At 45.5% G+C, this 15,955-nt stretch overlaps 2 protein-coding genes across 2 annotated transcripts; one reads left to right on the forward strand and one right to left on the reverse strand.

Annotated features, from left to right (window-relative positions):
• Positions 1 to 261: 261 nt before the first annotated feature.
• On the forward strand, positions 262 to 3,300 carry LOC123062345 (tubulin beta-2 chain-like). The gene is made up of 4 exons (XM_044485810.1): positions 262 to 495; positions 1,208 to 1,608; positions 2,062 to 2,331; positions 2,421 to 3,300. The coding sequence occupies exons 2-4, from the start codon at positions 1,215 to 1,217 to the stop codon at positions 3,098 to 3,100; spliced, it is 1,344 nt and encodes a 447-aa protein (XP_044341745.1). The 5' UTR covers positions 262 to 495; positions 1,208 to 1,214; the 3' UTR covers positions 3,101 to 3,300.
• Positions 3,301 to 3,940: 640 nt separating this feature from the next.
• On the reverse strand, positions 3,941 to 7,158 carry LOC123062346 (rhomboid-like protein 20). The gene is made up of 8 exons (XM_044485811.1): positions 6,968 to 7,158; positions 6,714 to 6,814; positions 6,428 to 6,568; positions 6,270 to 6,336; positions 5,458 to 5,609; positions 5,269 to 5,370; positions 4,807 to 4,932; positions 3,941 to 4,369 (listed from the first exon to the last, which is right to left on the reverse strand). Exons 1-8 carry the CDS (start codon positions 6,990 to 6,992, stop codon positions 4,214 to 4,216), a joined length of 870 nt encoding a protein of 289 aa, XP_044341746.1. The 5' UTR covers positions 6,993 to 7,158; the 3' UTR covers positions 3,941 to 4,213.
• Between the last annotated feature and the right edge of the window lie 8,797 nt (positions 7,159 to 15,955).

The raw sequence follows: 15,955 nt of genomic DNA on the forward strand, positions 1-15,955 counted from the left end.
ACGATACAACTCTGGAGCGCATCTGAACCCGACCCATAGCCCACATGGGCCAGCCAGACACCTGCGCAACCAATGACGGTCCACGCAGCGTGCCACCCACACCGTCACCGACGTGCGGGTCCGCAAGCAATGACCCAACCTGTCAGCCGCGAGGCACGCGTGGGCGCTGGTCCGTGTCCAGCGCTGGCCGGTGACCACCGACGAACGAGGGCCAGCGTGGCGAAATATCCCGTGGGCAGTTCGGGCATTCCGCCTCGAGGGGGAAGATTTCAAATTTACTCAAGGTCGAGCGATCCGGGCCGTCGGGCCCGACGAGGGATTGGAGGGGAGCGCGCGTGGGCCGTCGGATGCCGGCCGTCCCCTCCGCCGCCTACGGCTATTTAATACCCACCGCGCTCGCGTCGCTCCTCCCCGGCCACCACACCCCCTCCTCCCCCACCCTCCGCTCCCCTCTCGCCGCCCATTGTTCTGCCTGCGGGAACCATCTCATATCTCGTAAGCACAGTCATTCTTTACCAGTCTCATGCCCGCACTTTATTCTTAGTACTTTTGATGCTGTAAGTATGGATTTGGAATGTCACCGTGAGTCGAGTAGTTGCTGGGTCCGAATTTTTTTGAATTTTTTTGGCGGCGGAAGAGGTATTGCGCTAGGATCTTCGTCGGCTTGCTGATTTGTGTAGAGCAATGCGTGGATCCGGTCTGTAGTTCTCTCTCTATTCTAGGTTGTATACTTCGATTTGTTCCGTTCAATCGTTTCTTAGATCTGTGGATTTCATTTCGACAGATCTGGATCTAGGTCCGGCCCCTTGTTACTGCAGTAGTGTGGTATATTCTGGAGTTATGTTACGTGGCACTTGTTAGATTACTAATAGTGGCAGCATATTGTTTGGGATCCACTCGACAGAATACTAGTATAGTTCGCGAGTCATTGTCTTGAAGATCTGGTGGCGCATGATTTTGCTTTTACTAGTTGATTTGTCACTATAGTTCCCCAGTCATTGTTACTGCCTTTTTTGCTTGAAAACTCCGGATCTAGATGTGTTCAATGTCAAGTGGGTAGAAGTTCAGTGGCAACTGGGATCTCAAGCCCCATGTGTTGCTTGTGTAGATCTGTGCTTTGCTGATATGATCTGAAATCATCCTTGGTTTTCCATGCTTGTTGCAACATCTGATATTAATTTGGCCATGCGTCTCCTTCTGTTTCCAGGGCCAAGATGAGGGAAATCCTGCACATCCAGGGTGGGCAATGCGGCAACCAGATCGGTGCCAAGTTCTGGGAGGTGGTGTGTGATGAGCATGGCATTGACCCAACTGGGCGCTACACCGGTACCTCTGACCTGCAGTTGGAGCGTGTCAATGTCTACTACAATGAGGCCTCCTGTGGTCGCTTTGTGCCCCGGGCTGTTCTTATGGACCTTGAGCCTGGCACCATGGACAGTGTCCGCACTGGCCCTTACGGGCAGATCTTCCGCCCTGACAACTTCGTCTTTGGGCAATCTGGTGCGGGTAACAATTGGGCCAAGGGCCACTACACCGAGGGTGCTGAGCTTATCGATTCTGTTTTGGATGTTGTGAGGAAGGAGGCTGAGAACTGTGACTGTCTGCAAGGTAATGAACTCATCACTTACTGAACTCTGATAGTTGCTAGATAGAATCCTGTTTATTCCATTAGAGAGTGCAAGCTTATGTGGTGTCTCCTTCCCTTATATAATATGAAATGTATGCCATAATAGTGCTGTGATGGTTGTGAATATTTACATGTATGGGACTCATTTAATTATACATTATATCAAGGTGCACGCTATATATCCTTCAGATTGTTGGCCCACCAAATAATTAGCATAACAGCCCTTTTATCAGCATAAATATTCTTGTGAGGTAGTCTAGTGGTCGACAATAATTGTATAATAATGCAATCCACCCATTCAAGATAGTGTCCTTATATTGTACTATTCTGCTTAGCAAGTCTGCAAGTGTACTGAATTGCTGTATTGTTTTAATGCCTGTGCTGTATTTTATCATGTATTGATGATAATTAATCCTACATGTTTATGTTACCAGGATTCCAAGTATGCCACTCTCTTGGTGGTGGTACCGGGTCTGGCATGGGTACCCTGTTGATATCTAAAATCAGGGAGGAGTACCCTGACCGCATGATGCTGACGTTCTCAGTGTTCCCCTCACCAAAAGTATCTGATACTGTGGTTGAGCCATACAATGCAACTCTCTCAGTCCATCAGCTGGTTGAGAATGCTGACGAGTGCATGGTTCTTGACAATGAGGCTCTCTATGACATCTGTTTCAGGACTCTTAAGCTGACCACACCTAGCTGTAAGCCACTTTTCATCGTCTCTAGTATTTCCCCTATCTTTTTTGGAGAACACCATGTAACTCGTTCCATGTTTGCTTGTTTTGTGCAGTTGGGGACTTGAACCATTTAATCTCTGCTACCATGAGTGGAGTCACATGCTGCCTAAGGTTCCCTGGTCAGCTGAATTCCGACCTCCGGAAGCTGGCAGTGAACCTTATCCCATTCCCCCGCCTCCACTTCTTCATGGTGGGCTTTGCTCCATTGACATCCCGTGGGTCTCAGCAGTACCGTGCCCTCACTGTCCCAGAGCTCACACAGCAAATGTGGGATGCCAAGAACATGATGTGCGCCGCCGATCCTCGCCATGGCCGTTACCTCACTGCCTCTGCCATGTTCCGTGGAAAGATGAGCACAAAGGAGGTCGACGAGCAGATGATCAACGTCCAGAACAAGAACTCATCCTACTTTGTGGAGTGGATCCCCAACAATGTCAAGTCCAGCGTCTGTGACATCCCACCGACAGGGCTCTCCATGGCGTCCACCTTCGTTGGCAACTCGACCTCCATCCAGGAGATGTTCCGGAGGGTGAGCGAGCAGTTCACTGCCATGTTCAGGAGGAAGGCTTTCTTGCATTGGTACACTGGTGAAGGCATGGACGAGATGGAGTTCACTGAGGCTGAGAGCAACATGAACGACCTTGTCTCGGAGTACCAGCAGTACCAGGATGCTACTGCCGATGAGGAGGGCGAGTACGAGGATGAAGATCAGGAGCCTGAGGAGGACATGTAAGGTGGGAGGTCCATGTGGTGCTTTGCTGGGTGGGGGGGTTCTGGGGGCAGAGTTTGATCTGTTTGGTGCTTTGTTATAAATCTGTTTATCATCGCAACTACCGCTTGTACGCCACCGCCATTCTTCATGCCTTTCCTAAGCTTTGTATTTCTCATGTTATGGCACCTTTTCGGTATTGTATCACTTGATGCCATCCGGTATGTTCTGTGTTGAGGTTTCTGGACCTCTCTGGTGGTGAATGGCTTCTGAGTTGGTATTTCTTGCAAATTATTTCGTCAGACTGTATGCAGGGTATAATGGTTCCAACATACGGAGTAGTATTGAAATTCTCAAGTGGCCTCAGCCCGTCAGCTAGACCCTGGTGTGTTGTACTCCCTTTGTCCCATAATGTAAGACCTTTTTTTGACACTACTGTAGTGTTAAAAAACATCTTATATTATGGGACAGAGGGACTACATTGTACTGCTGTGATGCCTCTCGCGCTCATTGATTCTGCTCTGAGATTAGAAATTTCGCTTACTGAACTGAGCTTAAGTGCTTTCCATTTTTAGGCAGAGCTTAAACATTTTGACTATTTATGAGTTTTCTTATTTGAAACAGTCATGGGGAAAACTCCCGACCTGAAAATATTTGGAAAGGTAATTGATGCAGAGTAACTAGCGGCCTCATGAGTTTTCTTATTTGAAACACTCCTCATTATAGGAAAACCAAATATTCATGAGGTTTGATGTACAGTACTCCCTTCGATTCATATTATTTGTATGGATGTATTCGTATCTAGACAAATCTAAGATAAGTAATATGGATCAGAGGGAGTACTAAACTTTCCATGAACAAATGTGAAAGGGAAGATATTCCAGACTCTGGGTAGGAGGATGCATTTTTTATGCTATGCATAACTCATTTGCAGTATAGCTGAGTTCCCAAACAGAGATATATTACACAACGCACCAGTCTAGCAGGGAGTTCCCATGCGTTGTTTTTCCATGTTCTAACTTACGTGGAATGTAGTTTTCAAATTAACAAATCCTGAAAATAGTCTGAACCAGAAGAATACGTTAACTACATGCTTCACATTTACAAAGTATCGGTCTTCAGCCTGGGATGTTGTTTCTATGTCGATTGTGCTTCAAGCAGGATGTTCGAGGCTAAATTTACGTCATTATTTGTCAGTGCAAGAGCCTGAATTGCAGAAGCAGGGTCAAAACCCATGGAAACAAGCGTGACAATTGACGACTCCGTTGGATCTGGGGTAGTTGTGTGCGTGCCCTGGATCAAAGTTGATAAGGAACAATAGTCAGTTATACCAGGGAATATCAGATGTGCTCAATTTTAAACGATGATCATCTAACTTTATTGAAGAGCAAAATCTAATTATTGTTTTACTTAAAGGATCCGATAACAGCACTTGACCTTAAATGGCTTGGTCAGGTCACTTGATCTTGTTTTTTTACCAATAAAAAGGTCACTTGATCTTGTTATGATCATAAGCTTACTTCAAGTATACATTTTGCAGGGAAATTATAACAGTAAAATCTGGATTTCCTCAAGTACTCTTTCATTGTATTCACAAATAAAATACTAAATGGAACGAATACTCAATGGGACATTCTTTTTTCTCTTCAAGAAAATAGATCATTGCTTTAGAATATACATGCTGTAATCTGCTAATCTCTCCACAAAATCAATATATTGGAAATACTTGCCTGCATTTGATGAGTCTGGCGATGAGGAATGTTCTCATCAGTTGTTGCAATTGGCAATCTTTGATAAGAGTTGTTAGAGAAGGGCCATGATAACCGTGAAAACAATGAAGTTACATACTCTGGGACCTGTAATGATTCAAAGTTCCCTTTACAACGTAACTAAAGGCACAGCACATATGGACATGTAAATCTTACCAAGGAAACACAAATATACATGAAAGAAAAATAGAGAATTGCCATTAAGAATATCTCATAACCAACGGTAATACTTAATCATTTGTGTCAAAAGTCATCAGATATCTCAACTAGGGATCTAAGCATGATTATTAGACATTGGACCATATGTAGAAAATAGACGAGTAGAGTAAAAGCAATTGTACATAGAAAGCATGGTTATTAATTGATACTCTGATAAGAGCAGAAACATTATTCAAAGTTCTAGAAAGATGTTTGTAGAGTCACCTTTAGCCTGCGGATACCAAATATATTCAGACGGTACAAAAGCCCAGCCAATATACCAGACAGTCCAGGTATAACAGAACGTCTTCCAGATGAGAAAAGAAGCTGAAGATATAAAATCAAAACATAAAGCTACAACCAGCAGAACAGTGGAAGATTCAAGACAAGGATAACAGTTATCTTAGGACTGACCTGGAGCCCTGCCAAATATACGAATGACTTGTCACATAATTGCAGTCCAAATATGCGAAACTTTGTTGAGATGGGAATGTCAAAGAAGAAGGGTACATAAGATGCAAATATGAGGCCATATGGTCCAGATGTTAATGGATTGAAAGATGGATCTGCAAATCCAAGACTGAGATGTCAGATAAAAATGGAATACAACTAAACAGGTGTCATAGGGAGATAAGAAAAGCAAATAGTAAGTAAATCAGTCTAACAGGTCAATATAGTGCAATGGTTAGCAATAGAAAAGGCACCACACCTATTGGTTATTTTGTTTTCCACAATTAGAATAACGAACATCGCTTGCGGAATAGCTTAGATAGATGACACATAAAGCTTTCATGCTAAGAAAACAGGCTTTAAGGCTTTAAGCATCAATGCTTGGATGAGAACAAACAGCTCAATGAGCTCATTATTGACACTGGGCAACATAAGAACCGTCTATGACAATACAGAGGCCCTTGAAGATATTAGGAAATTAACCTTCAGGACCACACAAAAAGAAACATGGTAAACACAGGTTACAGATCTTGATTTTTGGTGCAAAGAAAACTATGTTGAAAGGAAACCACATTTGGCCATGAAAAGGCCCTCATGATTTTTAAGGAGATCAATTTCCAACTTTATATGCATTTATATGGTAGATGAGCATTCCCATGAAGTATCAAGTAAAAGCAACCTGTACCAAACAAATAAACTGATGGGAACACTAACAATTTAAGCAGCATTTGACTCGACTAGGGGTTATGAAAATGAGAAAGAGCAGTGACGCATACCTTTCAGATAACCTAAAGCTAGGATCTGAAGCAGTACAGACACCGTCATGGAGAAGACTATGAACACCTAGATGTTCAAATAACAACATCAGCATCAGCAAATCAAACACAGCAACTGCATGTGCAACATCTTAAGAGCATAATATCCTCTTACTTACAGCATACTTGTTTGAACCTATCTGACGCTCGAACACCCTGAAGTAGTAGAGCAAGGCCACCCCAAAGATGAGCTCAGGCGATGACGAGAAGGCAAACAACGAGGCAATCACCCTCCATATCCGCAGATTTTTGTAAAGATTCTGCATGAAAAAGGGGGATGGTGAACTCAATCAGCTCTCAGCTGCATTTCGCAACATTGCCGTGTGATCCCCAGACACCTAGCGAACCGCAGCTCAAACAATAGGATCTAGTACACGCACTGGGTAGTAGGGTAGGTCGACTTGCCTGGTGGGACAGGCCTAGGTCGAGGAAGCGGGAGCGGAGGCCGAACGGGACGGAGAAGAGCGCGGCGGCGACGACCACGGCCCTCGACACCGGCGCATTGTCTGCAGCAGAGCAAATCGGGCCTGCTGGTCAGATCGCACTACCGATGCTGCGAGCTACAGCAGTAGACAAGCAAGGAGAAGGAAAGCCAAGAGGGGAATCGAGACTTCGATTCAGTTTTAGGGGAAAGTAATCAGGGGCGATAGGTTGCGTACGGAAACCCGGAAGTCCGCCGCTCATCGCCGGCGGTCGGGAGGGGGGGCTGGAGGAGACGAGCGGGCGGTGTACCCTCTGGTGCTCTGGTCGGTGGATGCGGCCGCGGAGCAGGCTGCGCGCCGACGGAGCAGCTTCAGGGTCGAGCCGAGTCTGACCTGTGGAAGGGCAACACACGTGGAGCTGGCCGGTGGGACAGTGGAAATTTTGTGGTTTAGGAGGAAAGTAGTAGTAATATAAGGGGCGCTTTGATATTTTCTGATTTTCGTGACACGACTTCTACTATGATTTTCAGTCAGCATATACGAATCAAAATTGTTTTACAAGAAATATCGATATTTTGTATACATGTTCAATTCATGTACTCTGGTATATAAATAATGGTCAAAATCATGCATTAAAGACCAGAAAGTCACGCATGCAAGAAGAAGGGAGTATAAGGGCATGTACAATGGTTGATAAGATAGTCTTATCTTAAGTTTTGCATATAATTTAGAGATGACAAAGAAAAATGTCTACAATGGGTCATCTCTTAGCATTATCTTCAATAACTAGCAATTCCTAAAAATGTCTACAAGCCTTCTCTTATTAGTTCTCTCTCCTCCACCTCATTATTTATCCTATGTGACACTCCTAAGATAGCACCATTGTACATGCCCTAAGTAGTTGCAAGACGAGACAGGTTTTTGAAAAACACAAAATTCATGAAAATTCATATTTTTACAATTCAGAAAAATCTAAAAAAAATACAGGTATACATGGAGGCATATCACATATGTGTGTAAATTTTTAGGGCGAAATATGTTGAAATGAAGGTTGTGCAAAAAAGATAAATTTGAGGCTTTCTAACACATGATACTATTCATCCTCAAAGTCCAAAATTTTGTCTTTTTTGTATAGGTCGCATTTCAAAGTATTTCATCTTGAATTTTTACACACACATACATTTCATCCTTGTATAGTTGCATTTTTTTCAGAATTTTTGAAGTCGCCAAGTTTGAATTTTGAATTTTTCAAAAATAAAGGGCTCCATGAAGCTCGGTCACCAACGCCCTACTCCACTTCAAGGTTAAATAACTATGTTTGTAACGTGCTTATATTAGTTTTTTTTTTCAACAAAGACTTAGACCTATTATAAATGTTCACAAGACGTACAAATCACCTCAAACATAATAAAATATACATCGAGGTCTTTGGACCACCAAACAACCACTATCGCTATCAGACAAGTTGTTGATGCATCATTGTCGTCGCTCTCACACAAGAGCCGGTTTGGCTGTGTCAATGACAAGTGAAAAGTCTTTGTGCACTTGCCCATAAGGACCAGCCCCTCGGAACCGTTGTCGCAGCCATTGAACCCTTCGGTCGATTCAAAGAACCTGTCACTAACATTGTCCTAACCTTATAGCCCCGAAGAGCTGCGGGAATCTACACCGGAGCTCCGCCTAATTCGCCCCGACGAATGAAATCGAAGAGGTCAAAAGATGGAAGACCGACTCGAAGATGAAGCGCCGTCATCCGTTCAAATGCTACCCCCGTGAGGATTAAAACCCTAACCGATCTACTAACCGGAGTTGAGGCACCAGAATTTTCCTCCTCGCCGCCGACCACCAGAGCGATAGGTAGAGGAGCGGAGAATCCATGGACTCACCAGTGAAGATCAAGGGGAGGAAGCTTGCAAAGGTAAGCATGCATGTACCCAATATTACGAAGAACACGCAGTTTTGTTGTTTTTTCATTTCAAAATTAGAAATGTGATTTTCGCTAGGTACGAAGAAAGAGAAATGGGTTCGTGAATGCACGGGTTCGAAACAGATATGCTCTACCACATTGGTACGCGGGTTCGAAACACATATTCCCACAGCACTCACTTGGTACTATGATCTACCACATTGGCTAACTATTCTTCTTTTTTTGCCGGGGAGGAGGGGGGCTAACTATTCTTCTAACGAGAAGGCAATAGAAAACCTATGGGAGGTTTCCAAACAGGCGTCCAAACGTATTCCTTGTGCTGGATGAAGAGAGTGCATTAGCAATCCTCTTTGGGATTCAGATACATTTGGGCATGAGTTATGTGTTATTTAAAGATAAATAAATTCACGGATCTTGCTCTGGTATTATGCAAAACATATAATTAGGAGCTGATGCAGGTAATAAAACATTTGCTTAGAGCTTTGCTTAGACAGACCCAAATGAGCATGTGCTAGAGTATTGGATACATGATCCTAGCAGCCGGTCTGGTTGAGCCGATGCATGTGGGAAACTAGGTAGGCTCCAAAACACACAATAAAATGTTTCTTTCCCCATAGATTCTGCCAGCACACTGTGAGGTACTCACGATAGATGTGCTGCTTCGACTCAAATTTCCGATGCGTCTCATTCTTACGGGATCCGATTGTCAATCAAATACACTCGTAGCCTTCCTTTTTATCATCCTTGCCTATACTAAATTTTCTTTTTCCCCGCTCCCTTTCTCCTGATGTGGTTATGGTTTCCAAATGTGTAGAGAAATTAGCTATCTTATAGTGGGAATGGAAGACAGGTTACATATGAATGGATGGCTTGTAGATGTAGTAAATGAAACTTCTCTAGTGCATCACACTTTACCAACCAGCTCAGCCAACTCTGATTTGATTATTCACTGCATGGTAGGCTAGAAGATATATATTCCCAAAATGTACTCCCTCCGTTCCAAATTACTCGTCGCAGAAATGGATATATCTAAAACTAAAATACATCTAGATACATCCATACCTGCGAGAAGTAATTTGAAACGGAGGGAGTACGTGCGTGTAATGTCGTGTGGAAGCCACATATGATCACCCGGAGATAAATATATATCATCCTTAAATAATTGGAGTTGTAAACTGTATTTCTTGTGAGAATAATTAGGCACACCTCTGTAGCACGGAGTTGTCCATAAATACTTACAAACTCTGCAACGACTAACGTCGTGTTGTTGGAAATGAGGCACAAGATGGTCAAATTTAGACACGAATTCAAGTAATAACACACATGGCGTCCGACCCAGCTGCATACTTGATATCCCAGGGGAAATGCATCTGCACAATGATTTGAACGGTGTAACATTGAGAAGACTAACAAGTCTACTATCCAACAACAACTTAATTAAAGACAAAAACTTAGTAAAGTTGTACATTATCATTCATATAAACTCGTTGCTTCTCTGATGGATCTTTTCGATGACAGAATGCAAATTTAGTGACTTAGCTTAACCTCTACCAAATTCATTTAGAAGGATAGCAATAGGTGAGTGGATTTTCCAAAGGAACGTGGAATGTTGTAGCTCAGCTAGTGGGTGAACTGTCACTTGTATCTAGCCCACTAGCAAGCAATGAGATGCTAATACAAGCAATGAAATATCAACTGACACAATATTGAGATGCGCTACTCAGGGGAACAATCTTTTGTGTCTCTTGGGTGCTTGATCAAATCCGGTCTAGATGAGTTGATGCATGCAGGAAATAGTGCGAGCTACTAAACTCGCTCCAAAGGCTCAAGTCGACGATCATGCCTGCATTGCTGCTCTGTGGCTCGAATTCCCCATGCATTACATTCATATTCACCATTGATTACATCGGCCTCCTCTTCTTTACCCTCATTGCACTCTTTTTCTTGCAATTTACTTGGTGGTTGTTTTCAATTTTCATTACATGGTGAGAAAACTAGCTATTTGTTTGCGGGAATGGAACACCATTGGGAAACACTTCTATCTGTAGGCTGATAAGAAGGCCAGCGTCAGACTAGTGATGGCCGTCGATTCAATTGAGATCTGGCGGTCACATATTGTGCAAAAAAAAAAGCTCCTCATATCCCTCCCGATTTCCTCGCTGCCAACCCACGCACCTCCCAGATCCACTTCTCCCCTGGCCTTGCATGCACGGGCCTTCTCCTCTCATCGTCGTCAAGCAACACGGCCACTTCACCGGCCACTTCTTTCCCATCCACCGCGCCAGAGCGCCACCCTTCCGTACGTGTCGCGGTGCCCATCTCTAGCCGGGGTGGCCGCTGGTGTGGTTGCCTAACCATGCAACCCGAAGAACCAATAGATGCAGGGAGGATCACAAGCCGTAAGAATCAGCCCATGTCCCTGTTGGATGATCTTTTTTGCTGAATTTGTTGTGTCCATGCAGATACTACTTTGATATTGTATGAGAATATATGCTTCCAAATATTCATGCTTGGTACCTACTATATTTGTGTTTCTTCCGCACATACAATTCTGTTGGGGAACGCAGTAATTTCAAAAAAAATCCTACGCACACGCAAGATCCATCTAGGTGATGCATAGCAACGAGAGGGAAGAGTGTTGTCCACGTACCCTCGTAGACCGTAAGCGGAAGTGTTATGACAACGCGGTTGATGTAGTCGTACGTCTTCATGATCTGACCGATCCTAGCACTGAAGGTACGGCACCTCCGCGATCTGCACACGTTCAGCTCGGTGATGTCCCACGAACTCTAGATCCAGCTGAGTGTCGGGGGAGAGCTTCGTCAGCACGACGGCGTGATGACAAAATTACCGACGCAAGGCTTCGCCTAAGCACTACAACGATATGACCGAGGTGGAAATCTGTGGAGGGGGGCACCGCACACGGCTAAGAGATCAACTTGTGTGTCTATGGGGTGCCCCCTCCTCGCGTATATAAAGGAGAGACGGAGGAAGAGGCCGGCCTAGGAGGAGGAGCGCGCCAAGGGGGGGGGGCAATCCTACTCCAAGTAGGTTTGCCCCCCCCCCCTTTCCTATTCCTACTAGGAGAATGAGGAAAGAGGAGGAGGGAGAAGGAAAGAGGGGGCCGGGCCCCCAAACCCTAAACCAATTCGGTTTGGGCCTAGGGAGGGCGCGCCCCACACCTTGCTTGCTGCCCTCTGTCGATGTCAAAATCGGCGGATCTCGGGTAGGGGGTCCCGAACTGTGCGTCTAAGGTCGATGATAACAGGAGACAGGGGACACAATGTTTTACCCAGGTTCGGGCCCTCTCTATGGAGGTAATACCCTACGTCCTGCTTGATTGATTTTGATGAATATGAGTATTAGAAGAGTTGATCTACCACGAGATCGTAATGGCTAAACCCTAGAGGTCTAGCTTGTATGGTTATGATAATGTGTCCCCTCCGGACTAAGTCCTCCGGTTTATATAACACCGGGAGGATCTAGGGTTACACAAGGTTGGTTACAAAGAAATGAATCTACATATTTGATCGCCAAGCTTGCCTTCCACGTCAAGGAGAGTCCCATCCGGACACGGGTGCAGTCTTCGGTCTTCGTATCTTCACAACCCATCAGTCCGGCCCATGGCTAATAGGACGGACGCCCGAGGACCCCTTAGTCCATGACTCCCTCAGTAGCCCCTGAACCTGGCTTCAAGGACAACGTATCCGGCGCATAGATCTGTCTTCGGCATTGCAAGGCAGGTTCCTCCCTCCGAACTCCAACATAGTCTTCGGACATATTTGAACGTGTCCGGACCTGTAACACAACACCACACACAACCGTAGAGAGAATATAGTATTCCACGAGTCCCATCCGCTGACAACTTTTTTACAACATGACATCACGTCTGCCCGGTCACTATATCGAACCACTTTGTCTGCCATTCCGTGTTTCGAGATGTGATTTCCATTGGCACGTCTTGTCAAAGCAGAGATTGTGTCCCCTTATTGCGGGATCCTCATCAATGCAGGTGTGGGTAACCCAACCGTGCCATTTACACAGCCCTTGGGAGTAGGCGAGTTTTAAGGCGAGTAGGAAGGCGTTTGACATTCGCGGCCTTTATAAGGGGATAAGGATTCGTCCTCATTCACCCACACCTTCTCCTTCCTCTGCCCATCCATTCTTGAGCTCCAGCGCCCAAGCTCTAGCTTCCCCCGCTGGAGAAAGCACTCCAACCATGTCCGGATCCAGAGCTGGAGGCAAGTGGATGGCCTCCTCTGTTAAGAAGAAAGACATCAAGGAGCTCCGAGAGGCCGGATATCTGGCCAAGGAGATCGTTCACCGTCTCCCGGCCAGGGGACAGATCGTCCCTACACCAGAGCCCCATGAGAGGGTTGTGTTTCTCACACATTTCGTCCGTGGGCTGGGATTCCCTATCCACCCGTTTGTCCGCGGACTGATGTTTTTACTACGGGCTGGACTTCCATGATCTAGCCCCCAACTTTATCCTCAACATCTCGGCATTTATAGTCATTTGCGAGGCCTTTCTCCGTATCCCACCTCACTTCGGCCTATGGCTGAAGACCTTTAATGTAAATCCGAAGGTGGTGAGAGGCCAACAAGCAGAGTGCGGAGGCGCCATGGTGGGCAAGATGCCCAATGTCACATGGCCCGAAGGCTCCTTTGTGGAGACGGTGAAGGGGTGGCAGTCGGGGTGGTTCTACATCACCGAGCCGCGCGACACCAACTGGGCGGCGGCCCCCGAATTCTGATCTGGAGTTCCGATGCGGCTCACCTCCTAGCAAGAGAAGGGTCTAACCTTGTGACGCCCCCGATTCAATCGTACACTAATCATGCACGCAAATGTGTACGATCAAGATCAGGGACTCACGGGAAGATATCACAACACAACTCTAAAAATAAAATAAGTCATACAAGCATCATAATACAAGCCAGGGGCCTCGAGGGCTCGAATACAAGTGCTCGATCATAGACGAGTCAGCGGAAGCAACAATATCTGAGTACAGACATAAGTTAAACAAGTTTGCCTTAAGAAGGCTAGCACAAACTGGGTTACAGATCGAAAGAGGCGCAGGCCTCCTGCCTGGGATCCTCCTAACTACTCCAGGTCGTCGTCGGCGGGCAGCACGTAGTAGTAGGCACCTCCGGTGTAGTAGGGGTCGTCGTCGACGGTGGCGTCTGGCTCCTGGACTCCAGCATCTGGTTGCGACAACCAGAAAGAAAGGAAAGGGGGAGAAAAGGGGGGAGAAAGCAACCGTGAGTACTCATCCAAAGTACTCGCAAGCAAGGAACTACACTACATATGCATGGGTATATGTGTAAAGGGGCCATATCAGTGGACTGAACTGCAGAATGCCAGAATAAGAGGGGGATAACTAATCCTGTCGAAGACTACGCTTCTGGTCACCTTCGTCTTGCATCAAGTATAAGAGAGTAGATTGAAGTCCTCCAAGTAGCATCTCCAAGTAACATCTCATAGCATAATCCTACCCGGCGATCCCCTCCTCATATCCCTGAGGTAGAGCGACCACCGGTTGTATCTGGCACTTGGAAGGGTGTGTTTTATTAAGTGTCCGGTTCTAGTTGTCATAAGGTCAAGGTACAACTCCAAGTCGTCCTGTTACCGAAGATCACGGCTATTCGAATAGATTAAACTTCCCTGCAGGGGTGCACCACATAACCCAACACGCTTGATCCCATTTGGCCGGACACACTTTCCTGGGTCATGCCCGGCCGCGGAAGATCAACACGTCGCAGCCCCACCTAGGCTCAACAGAGAGGCCAGCACGCCGGTCTAAACCTAAGCGCACAGGGGTCTGGGCCCATCGCCCATAGCACACCTGCACGTTGCGTACGCGGCCGAAAGCAGAACTAGCCCCTTAATAAGAGCAGGCTTACGTCCAATCCGGCGCGCGCCGCTCCGTCGCTGACGTCTGAAGTGCTTCGGCTGATACCACGACGTCGGGATACCCATAACTACTCCCACGTAGATGGTTAGTGCGTATAGGCTCGTAGCCAGACTCAGATCAAATACCAAGATCTCGTTAAGCGTGTTAAGTATCCGCGAACGCCGAACAGGGCCAGGCCCACCTGTCTCCTAGGTGGTCTCAACCTGCCCTGTCGCTCCGCCACAAAGATCCACACAGAGGGCCGTCGGGACAAAGGTCCTTTCAGCCCCCAATCCGTGAATCACTCGCGGGTACTCTTCGAGCTGACCCGACTTTAGTCACCATCTGTATAGTATGTATGTATGTATAGTATATACCCGTGATCACCTCCCGAGTGATCACGGCCCAATAGTATAGCAAGGCAGACTGACAAGAATGTAGGGCCAATGATGATAAACTAGCATCCTATACTAAGCATTTAGGATTGCAGGTAAGGTATCAACAGGTGTAGCAACAATGTCAGGCTATGCATCAGAATAGGATCAACGGAAAGCAGTAACATGCTACACTACTCTAATGCAAGCAGTATAGAGAAGAATAGGCGATATCTGGTGATCAAGGGGGGGGCTTGCCTGGTTGCTCTGGCAAGAGAGAGGGGTCGTCAACTCCGTAGTCGAACTGGGCAGCAGCAGCGTCGGTCTCGTAGTCTACCGGAGAGAAGAGGGGGAAGAAACAATGAATACCAAGTAAACAGATGCATATCGATGCATGACATGTCAAGAAGCGATGCTAGGCGTGCCCTAACGTGGTATAAGGTGGTACTGGTCAAGGGGGAATCATCCGGGAAAGTATTCCCGGTGTTTCGTGTTTTCGGGCAGAGGAGCCGGAGGGGGAAAGTTGCGGGTTCGATAGGTTAGGGGGGTGTGGTGGACGAACGGACTGCGTATCCGGAATCGTCTCGTCGTTCTGAGCAACTTTCATGTTGAAAATATTTTAATCCGAGTTACGGATTAAAAGATATGATTTTTAAAAGATTTTAATAATTTTGGAATTTAATTATTTATTTAATTAATTCGAAAAAAGGTATTTATGACGTCAGCATGATGTCATGCTGACGTCAGCAGTCAACAGGGGTTGACTGAGTCAACCCTGACATGTGGGTCCAGTGGGACCCACCTGTCATTCTCTATTTAAGTTAATTAGGGTTTAGGTTAATCTAATTACAGTTTAATTAAACTTAACTAGTTAATTAATTTAATTAAACCGGATTAATTAACTTAATTAATTAATTAATTAATTAATAATTTATTAAATCATTTTAATTTTATTAATTATATTTATTGTTTTTATTTATTTTATTATTTATTATTTATTTATTATTTTATTATCTTTATTATTATTATTTAT

Source organism: Triticum aestivum, chromosome 3A, assembly GCF_018294505.1.
Source record: "Triticum aestivum cultivar Chinese Spring chromosome 3A, IWGSC CS RefSeq v2.1, whole genome shotgun sequence".
In the NCBI taxonomy this organism is placed as follows: domain Eukaryota; kingdom Viridiplantae; phylum Streptophyta; class Magnoliopsida; order Poales; family Poaceae; genus Triticum; species Triticum aestivum.

Coding starts and splice junctions, on each gene's coding strand:
- LOC123062346 (XM_044485811.1), bottom strand. CDS start 6,992: ATGAGCGGCGGACTTCCGGGTTTCC. Junction 5,371..5,457: donor TATATTTGGCAGGGCTCCAG/GTCAGTCCTAAG, acceptor TTATATCTTCAG/CTTCTTTTCTCATCTGGAAG. Junction 4,933..5,268: donor TTGGTATCCGCAGGCTAAAG/GTGACTCTACAA, acceptor GAATCATTACAG/GTCCCAGAGTATGTAACTTC.
- LOC123062345 (XM_044485810.1), top strand. CDS start 1,215: ATGAGGGAAATCCTGCACATCCAGGGTGGGCAATGCGGCAACCAGATC. Junction 1,609..2,061: donor GAACTGTGACTGTCTGCAAG/GTAATGAACTCA, acceptor TTATGTTACCAG/GATTCCAAGTATGCCACTCT. Junction 2,332..2,420: donor TAAGCTGACCACACCTAGCT/GTAAGCCACTTT, acceptor TGTTTTGTGCAG/TTGGGGACTTGAACCATTTA.